Source organism: Xenopus tropicalis, chromosome 8 (assembly GCF_000004195.4).
Source record: "Xenopus tropicalis strain Nigerian chromosome 8, UCB_Xtro_10.0, whole genome shotgun sequence".
Classification (NCBI taxonomy): Eukaryota; Metazoa; Chordata; class Amphibia; order Anura; family Pipidae; genus Xenopus; species Xenopus tropicalis.
The window spans coordinates 26056385-26077697 of NC_030684.2; the positions used below are offsets into that span (position 1 = coordinate 26056385).

The following is a 21313-nucleotide window of genomic DNA, read 5'->3' on the forward strand; positions in this document are numbered from 1 at the left end:
GATTGTGACTTTATGGTTGCACAGTTACATCACGTATATTTGCACTAGCAGCACAGTTATACCGGAAATCTGTTATCCAGAAAACTCCAAATTACAGAAAGGCAATTTCACATTTCTTTTTTCAAATAATTTAGTTTTAAAAAAAATTCCCTTTTCTCTGTAATAAAAAAACAATAGCTTGTTCTTGATCTTAATCTTTAGTAAAGGCAAAACAATCCTATTGGGCTTATTTTATATTTAAATGATGTTTTTAAGACAAAGTATGGAGATCAAAATTATGGGCCCCTTATTCGGGTTCCAAGCATCTCAGGGGAGATGAAAAAGATGGTGGTATGCTCCCTGTATAAGTACCCAGGGGCACTGGGCACAAACTGGCACCCTCAGGGATTTAATCTTCCCTAGCCCTTTAAGCCAGCTGTACGTATGAAGGTGAAGTTGCTAAATGATTGGATCTCTACCCAAGCTGGCCAGCCCCCCTGTGGTTGTTGTTGATTTAGTTCTCTGGGGCAAATAAACACGATGGGGCTTTTCTGTTTCCCTTTGGGTTGAAGGCTGACCATGGTATTCTTTTTATTCTCTATTTAACAGCCGTTTATTTATAGTTCCAGATGTAGCTGATAGCAAAGTGGGTTCCTGGAACTTTAGAGTTTTATTTGTCACTTCCCCCAATGACATCCTCTCTGGCGACAACGCCAATATTTAATAACATGTTCTGTCTCCTTTTGTACACAGGCTGGTGACACCATGCTGGTATCGGCATTACCTCCTCTGCTTCTGCTGCTTCTCAACTTGCCCCCGTGTGTGCGAACGACGCGGCCCCCTCGCGTGTACCTTTCATACAGAGGTAAGGGCCGCAGCCTTCTGTCCACCATGTAGCTGAAGATATTGCCAGCTCCCATCCTGTATTCATTATGTTTTATGCTAAAGGGGTGGTTCACCTTTAAGCTAACAATAACCCCCAGATGTAATAAAAGGCACAAAGTTTGCCCAGGTGCAGTAACCCATAGCAACCAATGAGATGTTTGCATTTAAATAGGTGACCAGTAAATGTTACCTGCTTATTGGTTGCTATGGATTACTGCTCCTGGGCAAACATAGGGCCTTTTATTACATAACCCCCTTTTCCTAGCAACTTTGCAATTGGTCTTCATTATTTATTTTTTTGTATACTTTATGAATTATTAGCTTTTTTCTTCTGCCTCTTTCCAGCTTTCAAATGGGGGTCACTGACCAACCAAAACTATTGCTCTGTGAGGCTACAGTTTTGTCATTATTGCTACTTTTTATCTTTCTATTCTGCCCCTCACCTATTCATACCACATTCTCTCATTTAAACAACTGCCTGGTTGCTTAAATAAGACCATAGCAACCAGATAGCTGTCAAAATGTCAAACTGGAAAGCTGCTAAACAAAAAGCCACAAAAACCCCCACGACAAATAAAAAATGAAAAAAATGAATACCAAATGAAGACCAATTTCAATATCACTGTCTACGTCATACTAAAAGTTAATTTCAAGGTGAGCTACCTCTTTAAGAAATGCCTGGTCTTGGAATGAAGAAGAAAAAGGGAATAATAGGGGCTGAGCTGGTATATCTTATAGCAGAGCATGCTGGGATTGTTTCATGCCTGTGGGAACCATTATCTAAAATGGAATCTTAACCTTGCGTTCATGCATTTGGGAAATTCTGTTATGTGCAGGGGACCAAGAAGCAGACAGAAAAGGAAGGAGGGGGGCACTTTGACTGAATATCTTTCAAAGCAAATACAGTTCATGTACTGAATGTTAAGAACCATCACAAGGGATAGAATGATATTCTTGCATCACGTTCTCCTTTATAGTGCACTGACATATCCCGTAGCGTTTTATAGATGTTACACATCAGTCCCTGCCCCTGAGGAGCTTACTTAAAGTTATGTTTCTACCTGGATATATGTAAATTAGCAGTGGTAAACAAATGCATTGCGTAGTAGCCCCAAGTTGCGCTCGAGGAGATGAAGCATGGGCAACAAAAAGTCTTACCTTTAGGCAAGAGGACACGAGTCGATTGTACACTGCATTTTTTACCGCTAGTTCCTGTAGCTCCATTCACAGGCCCCCATCGGACTGTGTGGAGCTACTTGGAGCAGATAATGGCGCAGAAACACGAAAGTGTGCAATTTTGTGACAAAATCCACTCAGTGTAGCTCCACATAAGTTGACACTGTGTCTGTCAAAAGAACTTCAGGAACTACCTTTGGGTAAAAATCGTAGCAGAAGATCTGAAAAAATGAAAATGTATCAAAATAATTAAAGTATATTATTGTGATGCCCTGCACTGGTAAAAGTTGTGTGTTTGCTACAGAAACACTACTATAGTTTATATAAATACCTTGCTGTATAGTCCCGGGGGCAGCCATTAAAAATGGAAAAAAGGAAAAAAGGCACAGGTTACATAGCAGATACCAGATAAAATACCATTGTAGTCTACAGAGCTTATCTGTTATCTACTGTGAAACCTGCACCGTTTCTCTTTTTTTCAGCTTTAATGGCTGCCTCTGTGTCTAAACAGCATAGTATTTATTTAAACTATAGTAGTCTTTCTGAAGCAAATGCACCAGTGTTACCAGTGCAGGGCACCTATATATTATATTTTCAGTACTTTGAAACATTTTCATTTTTTGATGTTACTGGTTTGTCTGCTTCTCTCAACCCTGCGTTTTTCCACCAGGCTGAAAGAAGCAGATCTGCTTGCCTACGCTGCTCCATGTATGCATTTCAGTGTCTAAATCCGTTCTGTGTGCCTGCAACAGGGCCGACTCAGTGGCACAAGCGAAAGCCAGTTGGATATTAGGGGCTGATTTTCAGCCTCTGTGGCCACTGTAGCCTAATTTTACAAGTAGCAGCTACTAATTTCACTCTGAGCGTTTGGATCTTTGGCTTATGCCTCTGAAAGAGAAAGAGATTCATTGGGAAAAGTGCAGGATATGCCCCTGCATTTTTCTCTTTGTCCCTTTTCTCCCAGAATGTATTGTCCCGGGGCACTTAAGGAGGGGGGTCTGATTTTTGCACTTTGCTTATTGCCTGTGATAAAACGAGTCCCTGTCTTTGTTGCCCCTGCCACCTAAGGTCGCCCAGGGGAAGAGATTAGCTTGTGTTTGCTTTGTGTGCATTTGACCCCTAACCTCCAAAGGTCTCAGAAGGGTGAGGAATTGTCTCCTTAGGTTTCCTCTTAATGGAATTTTCTTTGGAGGAGGAGGAGGAGGGGGCGTTGTTGACCTTATTTAGGGTTTGTGAACAAAGCAGGTTGTTTAACACCTATCCCTATACAAACACACTCCTGCACTGGGAACACACACCCTCGCATTGCTGGCAGGGGCGCAAGGCTAATTGGATACCTAAATATATTTATGTTGCAACTGGGGACCCATTTCACTTTCATTCGCCACAAAAAAAAAACAAAACGTGCTGCTACTTGCAAATTAAGAATTCTGTGAATCAGATACCTAAATATGGAATGGAGGAAGAGGACACGTAATTATAAGTCAGGCTTTGCATAGCCTCTAATATATCATGTGTATATCATGTGCATGTGTTTGTACATATGCGTGTATATTGATCTTCCCGCCATGGGCGTTCTCCATAGACAACAAAGGAAAACACCATCTTATGGACTTCATAGTAAGCAGGCCCTTATGTATTATTGGCTCTTAAGGGCAATGGGGCTGTGGATGGCTTCTAGCACTTTGGCCTTCAAGATTTTATATAATTTGGGTGGCATTGGGTAAACACCCCCGGCTTCCTAGCCCTATTTATACCTGCACCCTCTCCACTTATCTATAATGTCACTTGAGGCAGCTGTATATAATAGGTGATGGTCAGAAGGGGGGAATCTGAGGGTATAGGATGTGGCCAAAGAGGAAGTTTGCCCTCCACCAACCCGCTTCCTGCTAGGAAAGTGCTGCTTGACTGAACCCCACCATTGGGTCCTGGGGGGTTTCGTGCCGGCCCATGCAACACAAGTGTGTGCTTCTTATGCGCTCTTTTCACTTTAAGATTTTAGTTTCCTATCTGTGCATTCTGATTGCTTACAGTGGCTTAGTGCTTAACATTGGTTCATTTCTGGCCTGGGCATGATCTAAAAGGACTCCCTGTGTCTGCAATGGTTCTTCCCAAACACCAAATAGACACAAGCAGGTTACTTGGCACCTGATAGAATTATCAGCAGTGTAATAAGTATACACCATTCCCCGCCGCAAAAAAAACTTTGGAGGGGTCTGGCAGGCACAGATACCTAGGTGCTACACTCCTCCACGCCTGCTCTTAGGTGCTATTGTTTGCAGCAGGCACGAAAGTTTATGTGAAGGAAGCAGCTATAGAGTAAGCAAACCCTGAGGTCCAGGCTCCCCTGTCCTGGGTGTCCCCTGCCCCCCACCCCAACTAGACAGGGCCTGCTTCTTCTATACTTACACCGCTGCATAGTATATATGAACATGGTAGGGACCTTAGGGTAACAACCCACAGAGCGGTTAAGTCACCCTCAATAGATCTCTGCTATCACAGGTGACAAAGCAATCAGAAAAGGCTTTCCACCAACAACAGGCGTTGCAGTTGGAAAGCCCTTTTGCAGTGCTCCAGTAGTCCTCTTTCCGGCAACTTTGCGTGACTTCTAAAAAAGAAGCGATGCAAAGGGCTTTCCACCAGCGACTCCTTTTGTTGCCAGTGGAAAGTCTTGTCAGTGTGGTTTGATGCCTGCGATAGCAGAGATCTATCGTGGGCGACTGAACTGCGTGGATCCTTACCCTTAGATTGTAAACTCCACTTGGGCAAGGGATGTTAAATAATCTCTCTAATGGGCTATAGCAGCCTGTAGCCAATCAGAGCCCCCATCAGAATGTTCACAGTCTGACCTATAGCCAGAATAAAACTATATACCGTATTCAGAATAAGAGAAAAGCAATAGTGTTACGTGTATGGAATCCCCATCATTATCACGCACCATCTTCCACTCCCCTCCAAAGATGAGCAGAACACAGAGGATGGAGTTCATTGGCTTTTTTAATGTACTTTGTTCCTGCGAAGAGCATCCCAAAAATACCGTGTTACTTCAGCGCAGACGTGGGGACCTATTAATAGGGAGGCCTGAGCCCCTCTATCTGTGTGTGACAGCTGAGCCTTTATCCCTCACGTCACTGGCTGTGTGTGTGAAGCTCTGGGCGTCTGCACAGCAGGCTCAGCCTGGGGACACCCTGGGCACATAGACATATATATATAGATATATATATAAGAGCCCGCCGAGCCATGCTTTGTGTCAGGAGATATGTATGTGTGAATTGGATGAGTTCACAGCCCGCACATGCCAGCCGGAGGATATCCTTTAGGGCCCATGAATGCACAAGCGTTGTTCGCGGAAAATCCAAAGTATGCGTTTCACGCCAGAGAGAGGGGATTTAACAGCTTCATTAAAAGTCCCCTCATTAACAGTTTTGGAAAAATCGAGGCTGGTTCCCAGTCACATGTCCATGTCCCATGTTATAATCTTTTAGAAGTGACCTTCCCTTCCTTGGAATTACCTTGGGGGTCTGTAATTTCTCCGGGCCCCTATGGACTTTGTACAGCCTGAGGTACATGCAAAAGAGATAAGTGGATTACTTTGTGATTGGACAGATACAGAACCATACCTCCCAACAGTCCCGCGGGACAGTCCCTCTTTTAACAGCAGTCCCGGATTCTTACAGAAAAGTCATTATTTCCCTTTGATCTCCTGCACTGAACGCTAAAAAAGATACAATGTTTCTTAAACTTAATTAAATAGGTAGCTTTTGGCAGATAGCCCAGAAATCTTAACTAGTTACACCTCCACTTAAATACAATGTTTCTCAAACTTAATTAAAAAAATAGCTTTTGGCAGAGAGCCCAGACACTCAACGAGCTACAACTACACTTAGATACAGTTGTAACTAAACACGTCTCTTGAGGGAGACTTGCAGCTTTAAGGGCAATGTCACCTTCATTAGCAAAACTAATAACACCTAAAATGACCCCAAAACCCCCAGAAATATGTTCAAACTTTAAATAACCTGCCAAATTTAGGGGCCTACCCAACAGATATTTTGGCAAAAATCTGCCAGATGTTGATCAGGCAGGTTTGAAAAAAAAAAAAAAAGCAGTCTTCATCCTGACTGCTGACATCCAGTCAACGTGATTCCATTTGTTTGGACATCGGACCAAACATTTGTATGAGCCCAATAATGCCACCTTAGATTGGCGTATCAGGGAAAAAGATGTTTGACTGGCGACCCTGCCAAATAAGCGGACCATCACATGTATGGCCAGTTTAAGAGGATAGCATTTCAGTAGCAGCAGCTTTATTTCTTAGGTCCATGGGACTGTATGGGAATCCTAAGGTGGCCATAATAGATGCCAACTTAGTGTTCCAGCCTGATCTGGCATCTTATTGGCTCATGCATGAGGTTTAAAATCAATTGGATAGAGAACTGGCTGAAGGATAGATTACAAAGAGTGTTGGTAAATGGAACATTTTCTAATTGGACCAGTGTGGTTAGTGGAGTACCGCAGGGGTCAGTCCTTGGTCCTTTGCTCTTTAACTTGTTTATTAATGAAAGTGGGCATAGAGAGAGTACTGTTTCTATTTTTGCCGACAACACTAAATTGTGCAAAACTATAAGTTCCATGCAGGATGCTGCCGCTTTGCAGAGCAACTTGACAAAATTGGAAAACTGGGCAGCAAACTGGAAAATGAGGTTCAATGTGGACAAGTGCAAAGTTATGCACTTTGGTAGGAATAATATAAACGTGAACTATCTACTGAATGGTAGTGTGTTGGGGGGATCCTTAATGGGGAAGGATCTGGGGTTTTTTGTAGATAACAAGTTGTCTAATTCCAGGCAGTGTCATTCTGTGGCTACTAAAGCAAATAATGTGCTGTCTTGTATATAAAAAGGGCATTGACTCAAGGGATGACTGTCAGAGTTGGGGTTGCGAGGGGACTCTGTACAAGTACATTAGAGGGGATTATAGGCAGATGGGGGATGTTCTTTTTTCCCATAAAAACAATTAACGCACCAGTGCCCCCCCCCCTTTAGATTAGAGGAATGGAGCTTCCATTTGAAGCAGCGTAGGTGTTTTTTCACAGTGAGGGCAGTGAGGTTGGGGAATGCCCTTTCTAGTGATGTGGTAATGGCAGATTCTGTTAATGCCTATAAGAGGGGCCTGGATGAGTTCTTGAACAAGCATAGTATCTAAGGCTATTGTGATACTAATATCTACAGTTAGTATTAGTGGTTGTATATATATAGTTTATGTATGTGAGTGAATAGATTGGTCAGTATAGGTTGTGTGTGCTGGGTTTACTTGGATGGGTTGAACTTGATGGACTATGGTCTTTTTTCAACCCTATGTAACTATGTTACCAGATATCCAATGCCATATATACCATATAGGCACTCGAGGGCCTGTGCCTAGGGCTGGGTGTCGAAATGGGAAAAAATCTCCCCTACCACCACTGGATACTTCCTTGCTAAATTTGTCAATGGAGGAGGGGGGTTAGGTGTAGGGGCTGCCTGGCTTATCTGCGGCAGACAGAAGGGACGTAATATGCACGTGAGTTATGTCACTTCTGTACATGCTCTTTATGTCACTTGCATATCGCCGGTTGTGCGTTGTGCAAAGCGGCACGGGAGCAAAATACAGCACTGCAGATATATGTTAAACAGGTATAAAAACCCTGTGGACGAGGAACACAGTGAAGCATCTCCATAGGCCAATTTAGCCCTGCACATGGGTAACCATATTGGGCCCAAACCCAAATGTGCCGATCTGGCAGGGTGTGGCAGGCTTTAAACAATACAGGATCTCCCATTTAGATGTGTACAAACTTGCAGGAAAGAAATATTCTATATATACAAGCTATGCCATCACTCCTTATTGGCCACTCATAGCAGCGGTTACAGGGGGGCTACAATTGCTAGTGAATTTGGCATGCTTATAACTGACCTAGGCCTGGAGGTCTGAGAGATGATTACACGTAATGAGCAGTTAGATATTGTGTCTCGTAGATATAGTGCAATTAGACCACACACAAATGGCGGAAGAGGCCCACGACTCCATAGAGGCATTGGTTGGGATCATGTGCCAATCTAGTTTTTTTTTTGGGGGGGGGGTTCTATATTTTTATAGATGAGCATACAACTGATATATTATACTTCATTGACAATTAAAGGTTCACAAGTTGGACAACACTGGCATGCAGTGTCCTTATCATCCATTTTGCCATACTGTTGGCCACAACAGATAAGCTGTATTTAATGGTTTAGGTGTGTTCCCGACAGATATCTGCTTGGGCAGGCCATCAATTAGCCCCCATACAGAGGTCAATACGTTACTAACTTGGTTACTAAAATCTGCCTTTGTATGGCCATCTTAAAGGAGCAGTAACACCACAAAATGAAAGTGTTTTAAAGTAATTCAAATATAATTACCTGTTGCCCTGCACTGGTAAAACTGGGGTGTTTGCTCCAGGAACATTACTACAGTTTATATAAATAAGCTGCTGTGTAGCCCCGGGGGCAGCCATTCAAGCTGGAAAAAGAAGAGAAGGCACAGGTTACATAGCAGATAACAGATAAGACACCATTGTATTTTTCAGAGTTTATCCATTATCTGCTGTAAGATGCCATAGACAGTGACTATTTATTGGGCCTATAGGAGGGCTGTTTGGGACTCTGTGTACTTGGAATGCCAGGGTCTATTTTGGATCCAAGTTCAGACCTGGTCGGGAAGGTTTGAAAACACCATCAGTCAAGGACCTCATCATTCTGTTGATACAGTCCTCCCCTCACAGGTCTCCACAGCTCCTACTAGTATCTGATTATTGGCACAAATGATTAGATCAGCCCAATTTGGCCCAGCATGTGGCACAGTATTTGCAATACCTGTTCCATCTTGTGCTCCTCCCATTGGCTTGAGTGGCAAATGTGTTTTTGGTCCAAAATCTACCCTTCGCCAGGTTCAATTGCATGAGCAATGCCAAGCATGTGCCTTCATAACATCAGACTGTTGTTGCCAGGGGATACTTGCAGTTAATGGACAGATACTATATAATTGTAAATGTGAGTATTTTTACTTTCTGGTGTTTACTGACCCTTGAAACACCTGCAGACATTAGGAACCATCTTCCGCTGCCGCTTTTCCTTTTAAAACCTTTTTTTTTACCACAGTGAAGTTCAGCAGGGCCCGCTGCCGCCAGTGAGGTTAGAGTGCTCCCAACCTGACAGGTACACAGATATCATTGTACAGACAGTCCTATTGATTTTAGTTTTCTAATTGGAACCTTTATTACAGACACCAGCGAAGACTTGCTATACAAATGGGTACTTTTTCCATTAAAACGTCATTTATGTTTGAGTTCAGGCTCCTCACATCTCTCTGATGCTTATGCTCTTGGCCTGACAGCTCATCCTTTTTCCAGTCTGACGCCTCTCTTGAGTGGCCTGCTTTCCTTTTCTGAGCTGCTATTGCTTGGGTTTGGCTACTTCTTTCCCTTCCGCTCCATTAATTCCCAGGCACTCTGGGTCACTGGGCTGTATGAAGGGTTTACTAGCAATCCAGGGACTGCGTTCACTGGGGAAGGCCAGCCCTCTCTGCATGAGGCTCTCGTAATTGCTTCTTATTGGAATGAGGCCCTTGCAATAATGTTACATAATAATTAAGCATGTGACTGCTATTTTTTTTTTCTTTTTTCCGAACAAGAGAGAACAGAGAAATCTTTCAGACACAGTTTCTAGTGCTGTTCATGGCTCTGTGTATTCTGCCAGCAAAGCTAAATAGGTATAATTTATATAACTTATATTCTTAGAGCGGGCCGCTGTTATACTGCTCTCCTCCTGCTTTCTCCTACCCAGTGCTGCCGCATCTACTTTGTGCAGGTAGATATGCAAGGCAGTGCACACTGCAGCCATAATTGGGCCATAGCTGGTTTGTGCCTTCAGCCTGGCCATAGAGCGTAATGCCTGTCCAATCAGAAGCTGCTCAGCTCTTTTTCTAAATAGCTCAAAAGTCATGCTGCACATGATAATTACCAAGTACATCCTTTCCTGGCTGCAACTATTTTCTTGGGGTTACAACTGCAGATGTAGGTATTTTTTTATCCATATGGCACTGACCCAACACCACAAACGATCATGCTTCTGATGTGGCTTGCTGCTTCTTCTGTTCCAGCCAAAGCCTGCAGCTACACAGCAGCACAGTGCATGGGGGTTACTGTTTTCTACCCAACTGACACAAATGTATTAAGGCATCAACTGAAAGCAACCAATTCTGCATATGGGTGTACCTTTGTTTTACCCACTTGAAGGTGGCCATACAGTGATATTCAGCCCACGAAACAGATGAATACTGTATGGCGGATGAACGGGTGAATACTGTATGGCGACTGTATGTGTTTATGCCCACTTTTTAGCGCCCACATTGTTCAGATGTTCACAATTCAAGACAGACTGTAGGAGCACTGCCAGCATTGTGTCACTGTATGTACTGCCTGCCCTATGCTGCCTGTGTATATGGCACACACAGGCAGCATAGGGCAGGTAGGGTAGGGCATGCAGAGTATGGCACACACAGGCAGGGTAGGGCAGGCAGAGTATGGCACACATGGGCAGCATAGGGCAGACAGAGTATGGCACACACAGGCAGCATAGGGCAGGCAGAGTATGGCACACACAGGCAGCATAGGGCAGGCAGAGTATGGCACACACAGCAGCATAGGACAGGCAGAGTATGGCACACACAGCAGCATAGGGCAGGCAGAGTATGGCACACAAAGGAAGCATAGGGCAGGTAGAGTATGGCACACACAGGCAGCATAGGACAGGCAGAGTATGGCACACAAAGGAAGCATAGGGCAGGTAGAGTATGGCACACACAGGCAGCATAGGACAGGCAGAGTACTACAAGGTAGAGCCAAGAGTGGGATTCACAAACAAATCATTAGGGTTGAGACTTATAATTAGACTTAATGGCTGTCAAACCCTCTCTGCAACCTTCAAAGTTGGGTGACACACTATTATAATGTATCAATTTACTCAAAACCGTATGGCCATTCTGGGCATGTGGACATCTGAGCAAGTAAATAACAGTGTGGCACATTCATAAATCAATATGTAAACAGACACTATGGCAATTCGCTTTATACATATTGCATCATCATCATGTCAGGAATCCAAACCTCTCACGTTGCCAACCTTATGGTTCTTCGTTTTCAGCTTAACAATCCAAAACAGTTCTAGCCTTGCCAGTCTTCCGTCTGTGTCATTCTTCCATTCCCATCGTCCTGTGTGTTAGCTCAGGAGCGTGGGAGCTCAGGAATATCCCCATTCCTATAATGAGTCAGAGCAGAGACCACTAGGACCTCTCCCTTCTCCCATAATGTGTCCCAGCTATGCACTGTGTAATGCAGAGACCACTGGGACCTTTCCATAACATGTTCCCATTATTGGATGTGTGCTCCAGAAACCACCAAGACCTCTCCCTATTCTCAAAATATGTTTCTGTTATTGGATGTGTGCTGCAGAAACCACTAAAACCTCTCCATATTGCCAAAATGGGTTTTAGTTATTGTAGGAGTGTTGCAGAAACTGCTAGGACAGTGGTTGGTAGACATTTTTGATTCCTGTCGCCACTGGAGGACCATCCTTTGTTCAGGGCCACCTGAGCCTAAAACAGGGTTACAGATTAAGAGGAATTCTATTCAGTGCACCCACAAACCCTAGCCACCTCCATATTGTTTATCCTGGTGCACGCCCTGCCCACCAGTACCATGGAAAGGACAAACAACTGACACAGAATGGCATTTCCCAATGGGGAGATGCCCTGTGTTTATTGTTAATTTGATGAAGGGTTAGACTTGGAATTGCCCTTGTGTACCCGAATTGGGGATCACTGGTGTAGTGGGATCAGTAAGTATTAACTGACTTTGTAGTTTGACTTTTAGGGGTATCTAGAAGAGCAGATAGCAGTTATCCCCAGACTTCATCCTGGCCCTCAGAATGACCCCCCCCCCAGCCACACAGTTTAAGAGTAACCTCACTAGGACCTCTTCCATCCTTGCAAAGTTGAAGGCTAGCATCTCTCCCAGTGGGCCTCTCCCCAAGGCTAGGACAACATATTTGCCCTTCCTGGACAATCTCTAAACATTCTACCTTTGGCTGTCAATAAAGTGCCAACTGTAATTCAGTGCATTCAGTCACTGAGTCACCTTTAAGCCAGATCTGACTCATCTTAGTAAGCTGTACTATCCTCTCTTTCCCCAATGGAATAGAACAGAGATCCCCGACCACTGGCTCATGAGCAACACCACCCTTTAAATATGGCCTCAATGTAGGTGCCCATTAAAAGCAAAGGGACACAGTTTTACTCCAAGCAGCATTTCCTGCAGTCCACATGGGGCTACCAAATAACAAATGTCAGTCCTTATTTGGCATCTCCAAATAACTTTTTTCATGGTTGTTTGACTTACCTACACTTTTTATTTTTGAGTAAAAAAAGTTGGGGATCCCTAGAGTAGAAGGCATGGGTGTGGGCATTGTTGGGCATCTTAAGGTGCAGGAAGGATGAGCGCTACCAAGGCAAGTGTTCATATGAGGATCTAGGAGAGGCATTGCACGGGCTGCTCACCCTGTGACTCTAGCAGTTGTCTTGCATGCCCCTGGCTCCTGTGACAAACAGGAGAATGCTTGGCAGCTCTTGGCAGAGACCAAAGAGACTACAGCAGCACAGAGATATGTTGAGCGCCAGGGCTCCCAGTGCATGGCTGTGTCTCCCTGCTTCCTATTTCACTGCCTGCTGTCCAACTTTAGCATGGAGATTAAAGCTTTTCTTGTGGGGGGTGGGGGGTTACCATTTTGGAATTGGACTGGCTATTGCAAAAGGGGTACAGTTTGTCGGCAGGGTAACATTTGGAAGGGGCATATCCTGACTGACAAATGACATGGATACCGAGTGGGATTTAGTTTATTGGCCAGTGTACAGCATTCATAATATAAAGTAGACTGTCCAGCAACAGATTTCTAACACCTTTTTTTAAACTCAGCTATTATTTTATGAGATCTTCACCCCTCCTTCTTTTTCTTCCATCTAAATTTTTTTTTACTATAAACTTTAATTAAAATGACAATAAACCATGCTCAATCTGACTGAATGAGGGAGACTGGTATCTGTGCTGTGGTTTTGCATTGATTCTTGCTTGTGGGCTGCTCACTGTTCAAGTGAGTGCTCAATGCCATTGTTAACAAAGGTAATCAGTATCTTATTCCCTGAAGAATTGCAGTGGAATGGCCCAGCCTGAAGGCTAGTTAGGGTAAAGCTGTCCATTCACCCCTGCTTGGACCCCTGCCCTTAAACATTGTTGTCTCACCCTCCTGACTTCATTGCCACAACCACTTTGTCCATGTTTTCTGCTGCTGAAGATGGCAACCCTATCCACATCTGATAGGATCCTCAGGCGCATAATATGATCCAGTTGTTGAGACCAATTCAGTGATTGGATCAGCCCGGTCAGGCAGGCCCTCCTTAGGGCCCCCGCATAGGCTAATAAGCTGCCGGATACATCTAATACAGCAGCTTTTAGTGGCCCATCATGGCCTCCTTTAGATTTGGGGCTGAATGCTTATTTGCTCTTCAAGATGTTTCAAGTAGCCCAGCCTAAATGCCATTGAGAATACTCAAGAATTCTCAGAAATATAAAAGGATCTGGCACCTGGTGATGCAGTCAGAGAGACTTGATAAAACTTAAAGCCATATGGGGGGAGGGCTGAAACCCTCAAACACTTCTGATCTACCATGGGCAGTACAAGAATGCATTCTGGGTATTCTCTAACACCATCCAAACAGTCTCCAGCCACACTGTATGCAAAGGGCCCTTTTGTTTCACAGTCTCCCATTGGCTGAACCCAGATCATAGACTTCCTATGGCTGAAAAGGAGACCGTGACCTACATTCTGCTCTTTGGATGGGACCATGGCAAACAGGAATAACGGAGATGTGAATGGATGCCATTATTGGAGTAGTGGAGTGTTATTAATCACTACATACTGGTGCACTGACAGCAGGCACTATATAGGCATGTACCAAGGGCCGAGACTCTGGAATTTCCCAACTTAAATTTGCAGATAATAGGGGCATTGTCCAGAGGGGGTGGCAGTGCCAAGAAACCGTAATTCAACTCAAGGGATTCCCAGATGTGACTGTTTAAACAGCATTGTTAGACGGCTGAATGGCACACACATTTTGTACACAAAGATATTTGTTCTGCCCCCCCACCCCAATAAAAGGAAGAAAAATTGTGTGTGCTGGGGGTTAAGTGACTTTCCTATAGGAGTTCCACTTTTCTAAATATACTTTTCCCCTTTACAAAGGGAGGTTACTCAGTAGGAAGCAAGGGAGGCAAGGTGCAATTAAATTGGGGTTTCTTTGCAATATTTGCCAGTTTCAATAATAATTGCCTGCATGTACAAGAGATGCCAACTGGGAATGCTCCTCATAGTTTTATTGGGCTAAAAATCTCCTGCCAGTGTCTAAAGAAATAACATCATACAAAGAGCTTGGGGGGCATATACATTTCTTGGAGGGTCCCATGCCTCCAGCTCTACAGTATGGCCATACATGCCAAAATTTGCTCGTTTGGCAAGTCCATCTGGCCACCTACATTGGGTTGATCATCCATTGGGGCCTGTGCTGATGAACTCCAGATATCAGTTGAATAGACCAATTGGTGGGCCTCATACATGGGGTCTAAATCAGCAGCTTTTATCTGCCTGTGTATGGCTGCCTTAACAGTAGGCACAGACTTGCATTGCTGGCCACTGGGACAATAAAACCTACAGGCAGTTTTACATTTAGGCAGAAAGGGTGTCCCCAGCATCATAGAGGCCCCTTCTGGGCCAAATTTGATAGCACAAAGGATGTATTATATTGCATTAAGCTGGCCGTGGATATAGGGTAGGCATGGATTTCATTTCCTGCTGAGCCGCAACTCCTAATGTTTCTCTGATCATTGACCCCATCTGTAAGTAGCTCCAGCCCGCTGCGTTCATGAGTGAATGTCTCGCCAAGCACTTGCCTGTGTGACTTTGTGCTCCTTCGGGGGGGCAATTAGTCACAGCTTAAGCAACTTCGCTCAGGGGGTTTAATGGTCGCCCCTGGGCTGCACAATAAAGGTCCAATTGTAAATGATTTGTAGCTGCTATGAGACATTCATATCATCTACAATTCTCCTTGCCCTAAACTGCCCATGTGACTGTTGCTCTGACATGCCCTACAGAAAAAGTGAGGGGCATGGGGCCACCTTTCCATACATTCCCCCTACAGAACAAAGGGCTGTGCCGCTGCCCTGATACATTTGTACCTTGTGATGCTCCATGCCAAGATGTGAGTGTGTGTGATGGAGCTAATGATGCGTGAGAGTAATTAGGGAAAGTTACCCTGCCTGGGGCCCTTCCCAGCTCATCATTTCATTTGCCTGATTTACACATGAAAAGGCCGATAGCCAGAGGAGGCCAAGGCAGCGCCAAGCAATGCAAGCCCCCCAGAGCCACTGTGTATGTTTGTGCCATCATTAGGGCCTCCTCCAGGCTGTGGCCATGTGATTGCTTATTATAGATCTGCTTATATTAGGGGCTCGATTATCAAAATAAATCTTTTATTCTCACATTAAAATATGCATCATAGCAAGAAAAGATAGCCGTGCTGGAAATAGCACTGGAAAGGTTCACCCCTATTTGCCTCCCACCCCTTATGAATAATGTTCTGCCAAACTGGGCCTATCTACTGTATTCCAGTCATGTGATGCTGCATATTTCCTGGTATGTTTGGGCTTAAATAATGTATCCTATCTATATAGTTATTGCCTATTGCCTGGTATATATATATGGACCTATCTACTGTATTTCAGTCACATAATTCTGCATATTTCCTAGTATATGCAGTTATATCTGCTGTATTCCAGTTGTGTCGTACTGCATATTTCCTGGTATATATGGGCCTATCTAATGTATTCCAGTCATGCGATTCTAGCTCCATGTTAATCGAAAAACAGCTCTAGAGTCAGTGGCCCCAAATTCTTCTATATCACAGCCCTGGGTGTTTTGCCGCCATGTTTTGTCCAGCTGTGCATCAAAATGTTCATAGGGTGCTGTAACTCCCATTGTGTCCTTCTCTCAACAGATCTCATGGAATCCCGCTCTGCGCGCTCCTTTACTTTTGGGTTTAACACCAGCGATTACCGTATTCTTCTCCTTGATCAGGACCAGGACCGGATGTACGTGGGAAGCCGCGATTATGTGCTGTCTCTTGACCTCGGAAACATCAACCGGGAGCCCCTAATTGTAAGAGCTGCTCCAACTCCATCTGCGCAGTATGACCGTATATATATATATATATACAATATGCAACACTTCAGCCCACTACTATAAAAGCTTGGCTGGGATTCTGACTGATAGACAGTTTTAATTTATTGGTGGGCTCGAAATCCCGTAGCCCCACCCCGTATGTGCCATCAGCCTTGGCTTATTATTATTTTTAAATCTCATTTAAATTTTTTTTTTCAGATTCATTGGCCAGCTCCACTGAACCGTCACAAGGAATGCCTCATGGCAGGGAGGGGGCGTGTAGTGAGTATATATATCATTATCTCAGGGCTGAGTTATACAGGAAACTCTGAGTATCACTTATGTATAGGATAATGTACCCCCCACTGTATTATAAGGATATTGGAAGTCACTTAGGGGTTAGGTGACCATATAAAAAGGGCACAAGGGTGCAGGCTGAGTTCTGAGTTTTACAGGGAGCCATGTATTTTATAGGATAATGTACCCCCTACTGTAAATGACAAGGATACTAGAAGTCACTGAGTGGTTCTGTGACCATATAAAGGCACAAGGCTGCAGGCTGAGTTATACAGGGAACTCTAAGTATCACTTATGTATTATAAGGGATAATGTACCCCCTACTGTAAATGATAAGGATATTAGCAGTCACTGAGGGGTTCTGTGACCATATAATGGCACAAGCTTGCAGGCGGAGATATACAGGGAACTCTGAGTATCACTCATGTATTATATGGAATAATGTACCCCCTACTGTAAATGATAAGGATATTAGCAGTCACTGAGGGGTTCTGTGCCCATATAAAGGCACAAGGCTGCAGGCTGAGATATACAGGGAACTCTGAGTATCACTCATGTATTATAAGGGATAATGTACCCCCTACTGTAAATGATAAGGATATTAGCAGTCACTGAGGGGTTCTGTGCCCATATAAAGGCACAAGCTTGCAGGCTGAGTTATACAGGGAACTCTAAGTATCACTCATGTATTATATGGAATAATGTACCCCCTACTGTAAATGATAAGGATATTAGCAGTCACTGAGGGGTTCTGTGCCCATATAAAGGCATAAGGCTGCAGGCTGAGATATACAGGGAACTCTGAGTATCACTCATGTATTATAAGGGATAATGTACCCCCCTACAGAAGGTTAATGATCAAATTGAGGAATATTGGCCTAGAACATAATATTTGTAATTGGATAGAAAACTGGCTGAAGGATAGAGTACAAAGAGTGGTGGTAAATGGAACATTTTCTAATTGGGCCAGTGTGGTTAGTGGAGTACCGCAGGGGTCAGTCCTTGGTCCTTTGCTTTTTAACTTGTTTATTAATGACCTGGAGGTGGGCATAGACAGTACTGTTTCTATTTTTGCTGATGACACTAAATTGTGCAAAACTATAGGTTCCATGCAGGATGCTGCCGCTTTGCAGAGCGATTTGACAAAATTGGAAAACTGGGCAGCAAACTGGAAAATGAGGTTCAATGTTGACAAGTGCAAAGTTATGCACTTTGGTAGGAATAATATAAACGCAAACTATCTACTGAATGGTAGTGTGTTGGGGGCATCCTTAATGGAGAAGGATCTAGGGGTTTTTGTAGATCACAAGTTGTCTAATTCCAGGCAGTGTCATTCTGTGGCTACTACAGCAAATAAAGTGCTGTCTTGTATAAAAAAGGGCATTGACTCAAGGGATGAGGACATATTTTTGCCGCTTTATAGGTCCCTGGTAAGGCCTCACCTTGAGTATGCAGTGCAGTTTTGGGCTCCAGTCCTTAAGAAGGATATTAATGAGCTGGAGAGAGTGCAGAGACTGCAACTAAACTGGTAAAGGGGATGGAAGATTTATACTATGAGGTTAGACTGTCAGGGTTGGGGTTGTTTTCTCTGGAAAAGAGGCGCTTGCGAGGGGACATGATTACTCTGTACAAGTACATTAGAGGGGATTATAGGCAGTTGGGGGATGTTCTTTTTTCCCATAAAAACAATCAACGCACCAGAGGTCACCCCTTTAGATTAGAGGAACAGAGCTTCCATTTGAAGCAGCGTAGGTGGTTTTTCACGGTGAGGGCAGTGAGGCTGTGGAATGCCCTTCCTAGTGATGTGGTAATGGCAGACTCTGTTAATGCCTTTAAGAGGGGCCTGGATGAGTTTTTGAACAAGCAGAATATCCAAGGCTATTGTGATACTAATATCTACAGTTAGTATTACTGGTTGTATATATATAGTTTATGTATGTGAGTGTATAGATTGGTTAGTATAGGTTGTGTGCTGGGTTTACTCGGATGGGTTGAACTTGATGGACAATGGTCTTTTTTCAACCCTATGTAACTATGTACTGTAAATGATAAGGATATTAGCAGTCACTGAGGGGTTCTGTGCCCATATAATGGCACAAGGCTGCAGGCTGAGATATACAGGGAACTCTGAGTATCACTCATGCCCTTCTCCATTACAGGACGAATGCTACAATTACCTGCGTGTCATTCAGCCACTGAACCGTACCCATCTCTATGCGTGTGGCACAGGAGCCTACCAGCCACAGTGTGCTGTTATCTACAGGGGTTGGAGATCAGAGGTGAGGCAGATGAGGAATTTTGTTATATTTTAAAAAAAGAAATGACATTCAGACACAATGCCGTCTTGTTTCTTCTTTCTTTTCTGGGAAAAGGATCAGTGAAAGCAAAGAAGGTATAGTTGCCCTTTAACACTGATTACAGGACTGTAATTGAGTAATAGATAAAGTGATATCATTCAGTCATTGTGGCGTCTTTGTTATACTCAGTGTAAAGCTGTGTGACTGTTGCACAACTCCCAACTCTTCCCTCTGAGCGATGCTGAGAGTACTTCTAGGGTAACAGCTGGCAGTGCCCATAGCCTTATACAAAGTTCTGAGTATAGTTCCTTCCTGTTCCATTCACCTTTTGATCTGATCTTTAATGCCATCACCCTTCATTACCCTGGCTTTCACTTTCAGGATCAGACCACTAGCCCCTATGGCACAGGCAGGGAACCCTTCTCTTTGCTCCAGGATCTGTCCTACCACAATTCTGTGTTCCTCGTGACCCTTTTCATTCTTTTGCTTTTCTCTCCTAGGATTATGTGTTCCGCATTGTCCCTGCCTCGCTGGAGTCAGGAAAGGGAAGGTGCCCTTATGATCCCAAGCAGGAAAACATGGCGACCTTAATAGGTGGGTACCACCCAGAGAGATTGCCGGCAGCCTGCTATACAGCTTGCACTTGGCACTTGCACAATTGGAGCAGCCTTTGTTACATAATACAGGACACCATGGCATGAAAATACTGCCAGGTGGCACCCATAGTGCCAAGTGCTACCAGCAGAAGTGCCCTGGGCAATATGGCTACTTGTAGTCAGGCCTGGACTGGGATTCAAAATAGGCCCTGGCATTTCAAGTACACAGAGTCCCAAAAAGCCCCTCACCAGCCCAATAAATAGTGACTGTCTATGGCATCTTTCAGCAGCCTCTCTGGCCTTTGCCCCATCCACAGATTTCCAGTCTGGGCCTGAATGTAACATTGTTAGTTCTAGAATTGTTTTTTACTGGACAACAAAATCAATAGACTTACCAGCCAGTTATACAACTGATTGGCCCTCGGACAGACAGGTCAACTATTGTGACAGAGGTGGCGCCGCTGCTCCTCTCACTTAGGCTAATGACATTTTTTAGTTTGAAGAGGCCGACTACATTCTTATTACAAGATGGGCCGTTAGCTCTAGGTCCCCAGGGTGCCATAGTCAAGGCATTTGTGGTTGAAATTGGCTTAAGTGACCAATCATATCCAGGCATGTATGGCCGCCTGACCTAAGTCTGCACCCATAGGATACAATGGAACTTATACAATGGAATGTATAAACACTTGGCAAATTTGCACCTGGGCAGTTACCCATAACAACTAATCAGTGATTAGATTTTTCCAGACAGCTGCAGGTTGAACACTGAAAGCAATCATCTAATTGGTTGCCATGAGTTACTGCCCAGGTGTAAATTTGCCCAGTGTTTTTAAATAACCCCTAGTGATGCCTATTCTGTATCTAGAAAAAAAGCATCTAAATGTCTCCAAATGTCTCAAGTTGTGTTTGCTGCTGGCCTTGTATCACATTCATGGAACTTGTACTATCTGCCATTGCTCCTCACACCCTCGGGCTTCACCCTTGATAACCACTTATCAGTATCCAACACTTGCACCATGGCCGCCCTCATCCTAGCTCAGTAGGCTGCACAAAAATGACTGCTAACAAGGCTCTGCAGCTGGGAGAATCAGTGGCGCCATCCAGCTACAGCAGGCACAATTGCAGCCAATGGGCATCCTTGTGGCCACTGTGTGCCACACACAGATGCAGTATCATTGTGCTTTTCTTCATGCATGCAATGCAGATCACTCTTGCCATTTCTATCACACAGATGGCGTGTTGTATGCAGGGGTCCAGGTGGATTACATGGGGACGGACTCTGCCATTTTCCGGACAATGGGGCACAAGCCCCCAATACGCACGGAGCAGTACGACTCTCGATGGCTGAATGGTAACACGTTCTTCCTTAGATTGGCTGGAGTTTCCCTGATAGCCATAGGAGCCTTAGAGGGGGTTCTCTGCTGTGACCACTGGTGCCCCTGCCTCTTGCCATTCACTTATTTGGTAGCTGTCTGCCTTGCCCACATGGGGTGTATTTTGGTCTAAAAAAGGCTCACTTTCAGTTTTTTTGGTTGCCATTAAAGTGGATGGCAAGTGCTAATGACAATATCAGGGGGCCATGGGTGTTTTCCCACTGGCAAAAAGGGGCAGGCAGTGGATTCGCTCAGTGTGATGTTAGACTTAAAGCCCTTACAACTGAAGTAGAGCTTCTTGATTGACATTGATTGACTCCTTCCCCCAAAAATGAAGTGATGAATGGGGGTGTTGGTTTGGAGGAGTG

The 21313-nt window shown here is 44.3% G+C and overlaps 1 protein-coding gene across 4 annotated transcripts in view; it reads left to right on the forward strand.

Annotated features, from left to right (window-relative positions):
• The window catches only part of sema3fl (semaphorin 3F like), a 44228-nt gene that overhangs the window by 11811 nt on the left and 11104 nt on the right, over positions 1-21313 (forward strand). For 2 of the 4 annotated variants that reach the window (XM_012968259.3, NM_001006923.1), the window contains exons 2-7: positions 733-844; positions 16219-16379; positions 16602-16664; positions 18839-18958; positions 19477-19570; positions 20804-20923. In XM_012968259.3, coding sequence (XP_012823713.1) covers positions 745-844; positions 16219-16379; positions 16602-16664; positions 18839-18958; positions 19477-19570; positions 20804-20923 — 658 coding nt within the window. In that variant the 5' untranslated portion in view covers positions 733-744. Of the gene's footprint in view, positions 1-542; positions 562-732; positions 845-16218; positions 16380-16601; positions 16665-18838; positions 18959-19476; positions 19571-20803; positions 20924-21313 lie in introns of those variants that run through there. The other 2 variants (XM_012968258.3, XM_012968257.3) reach the window with 2 other exon arrangements.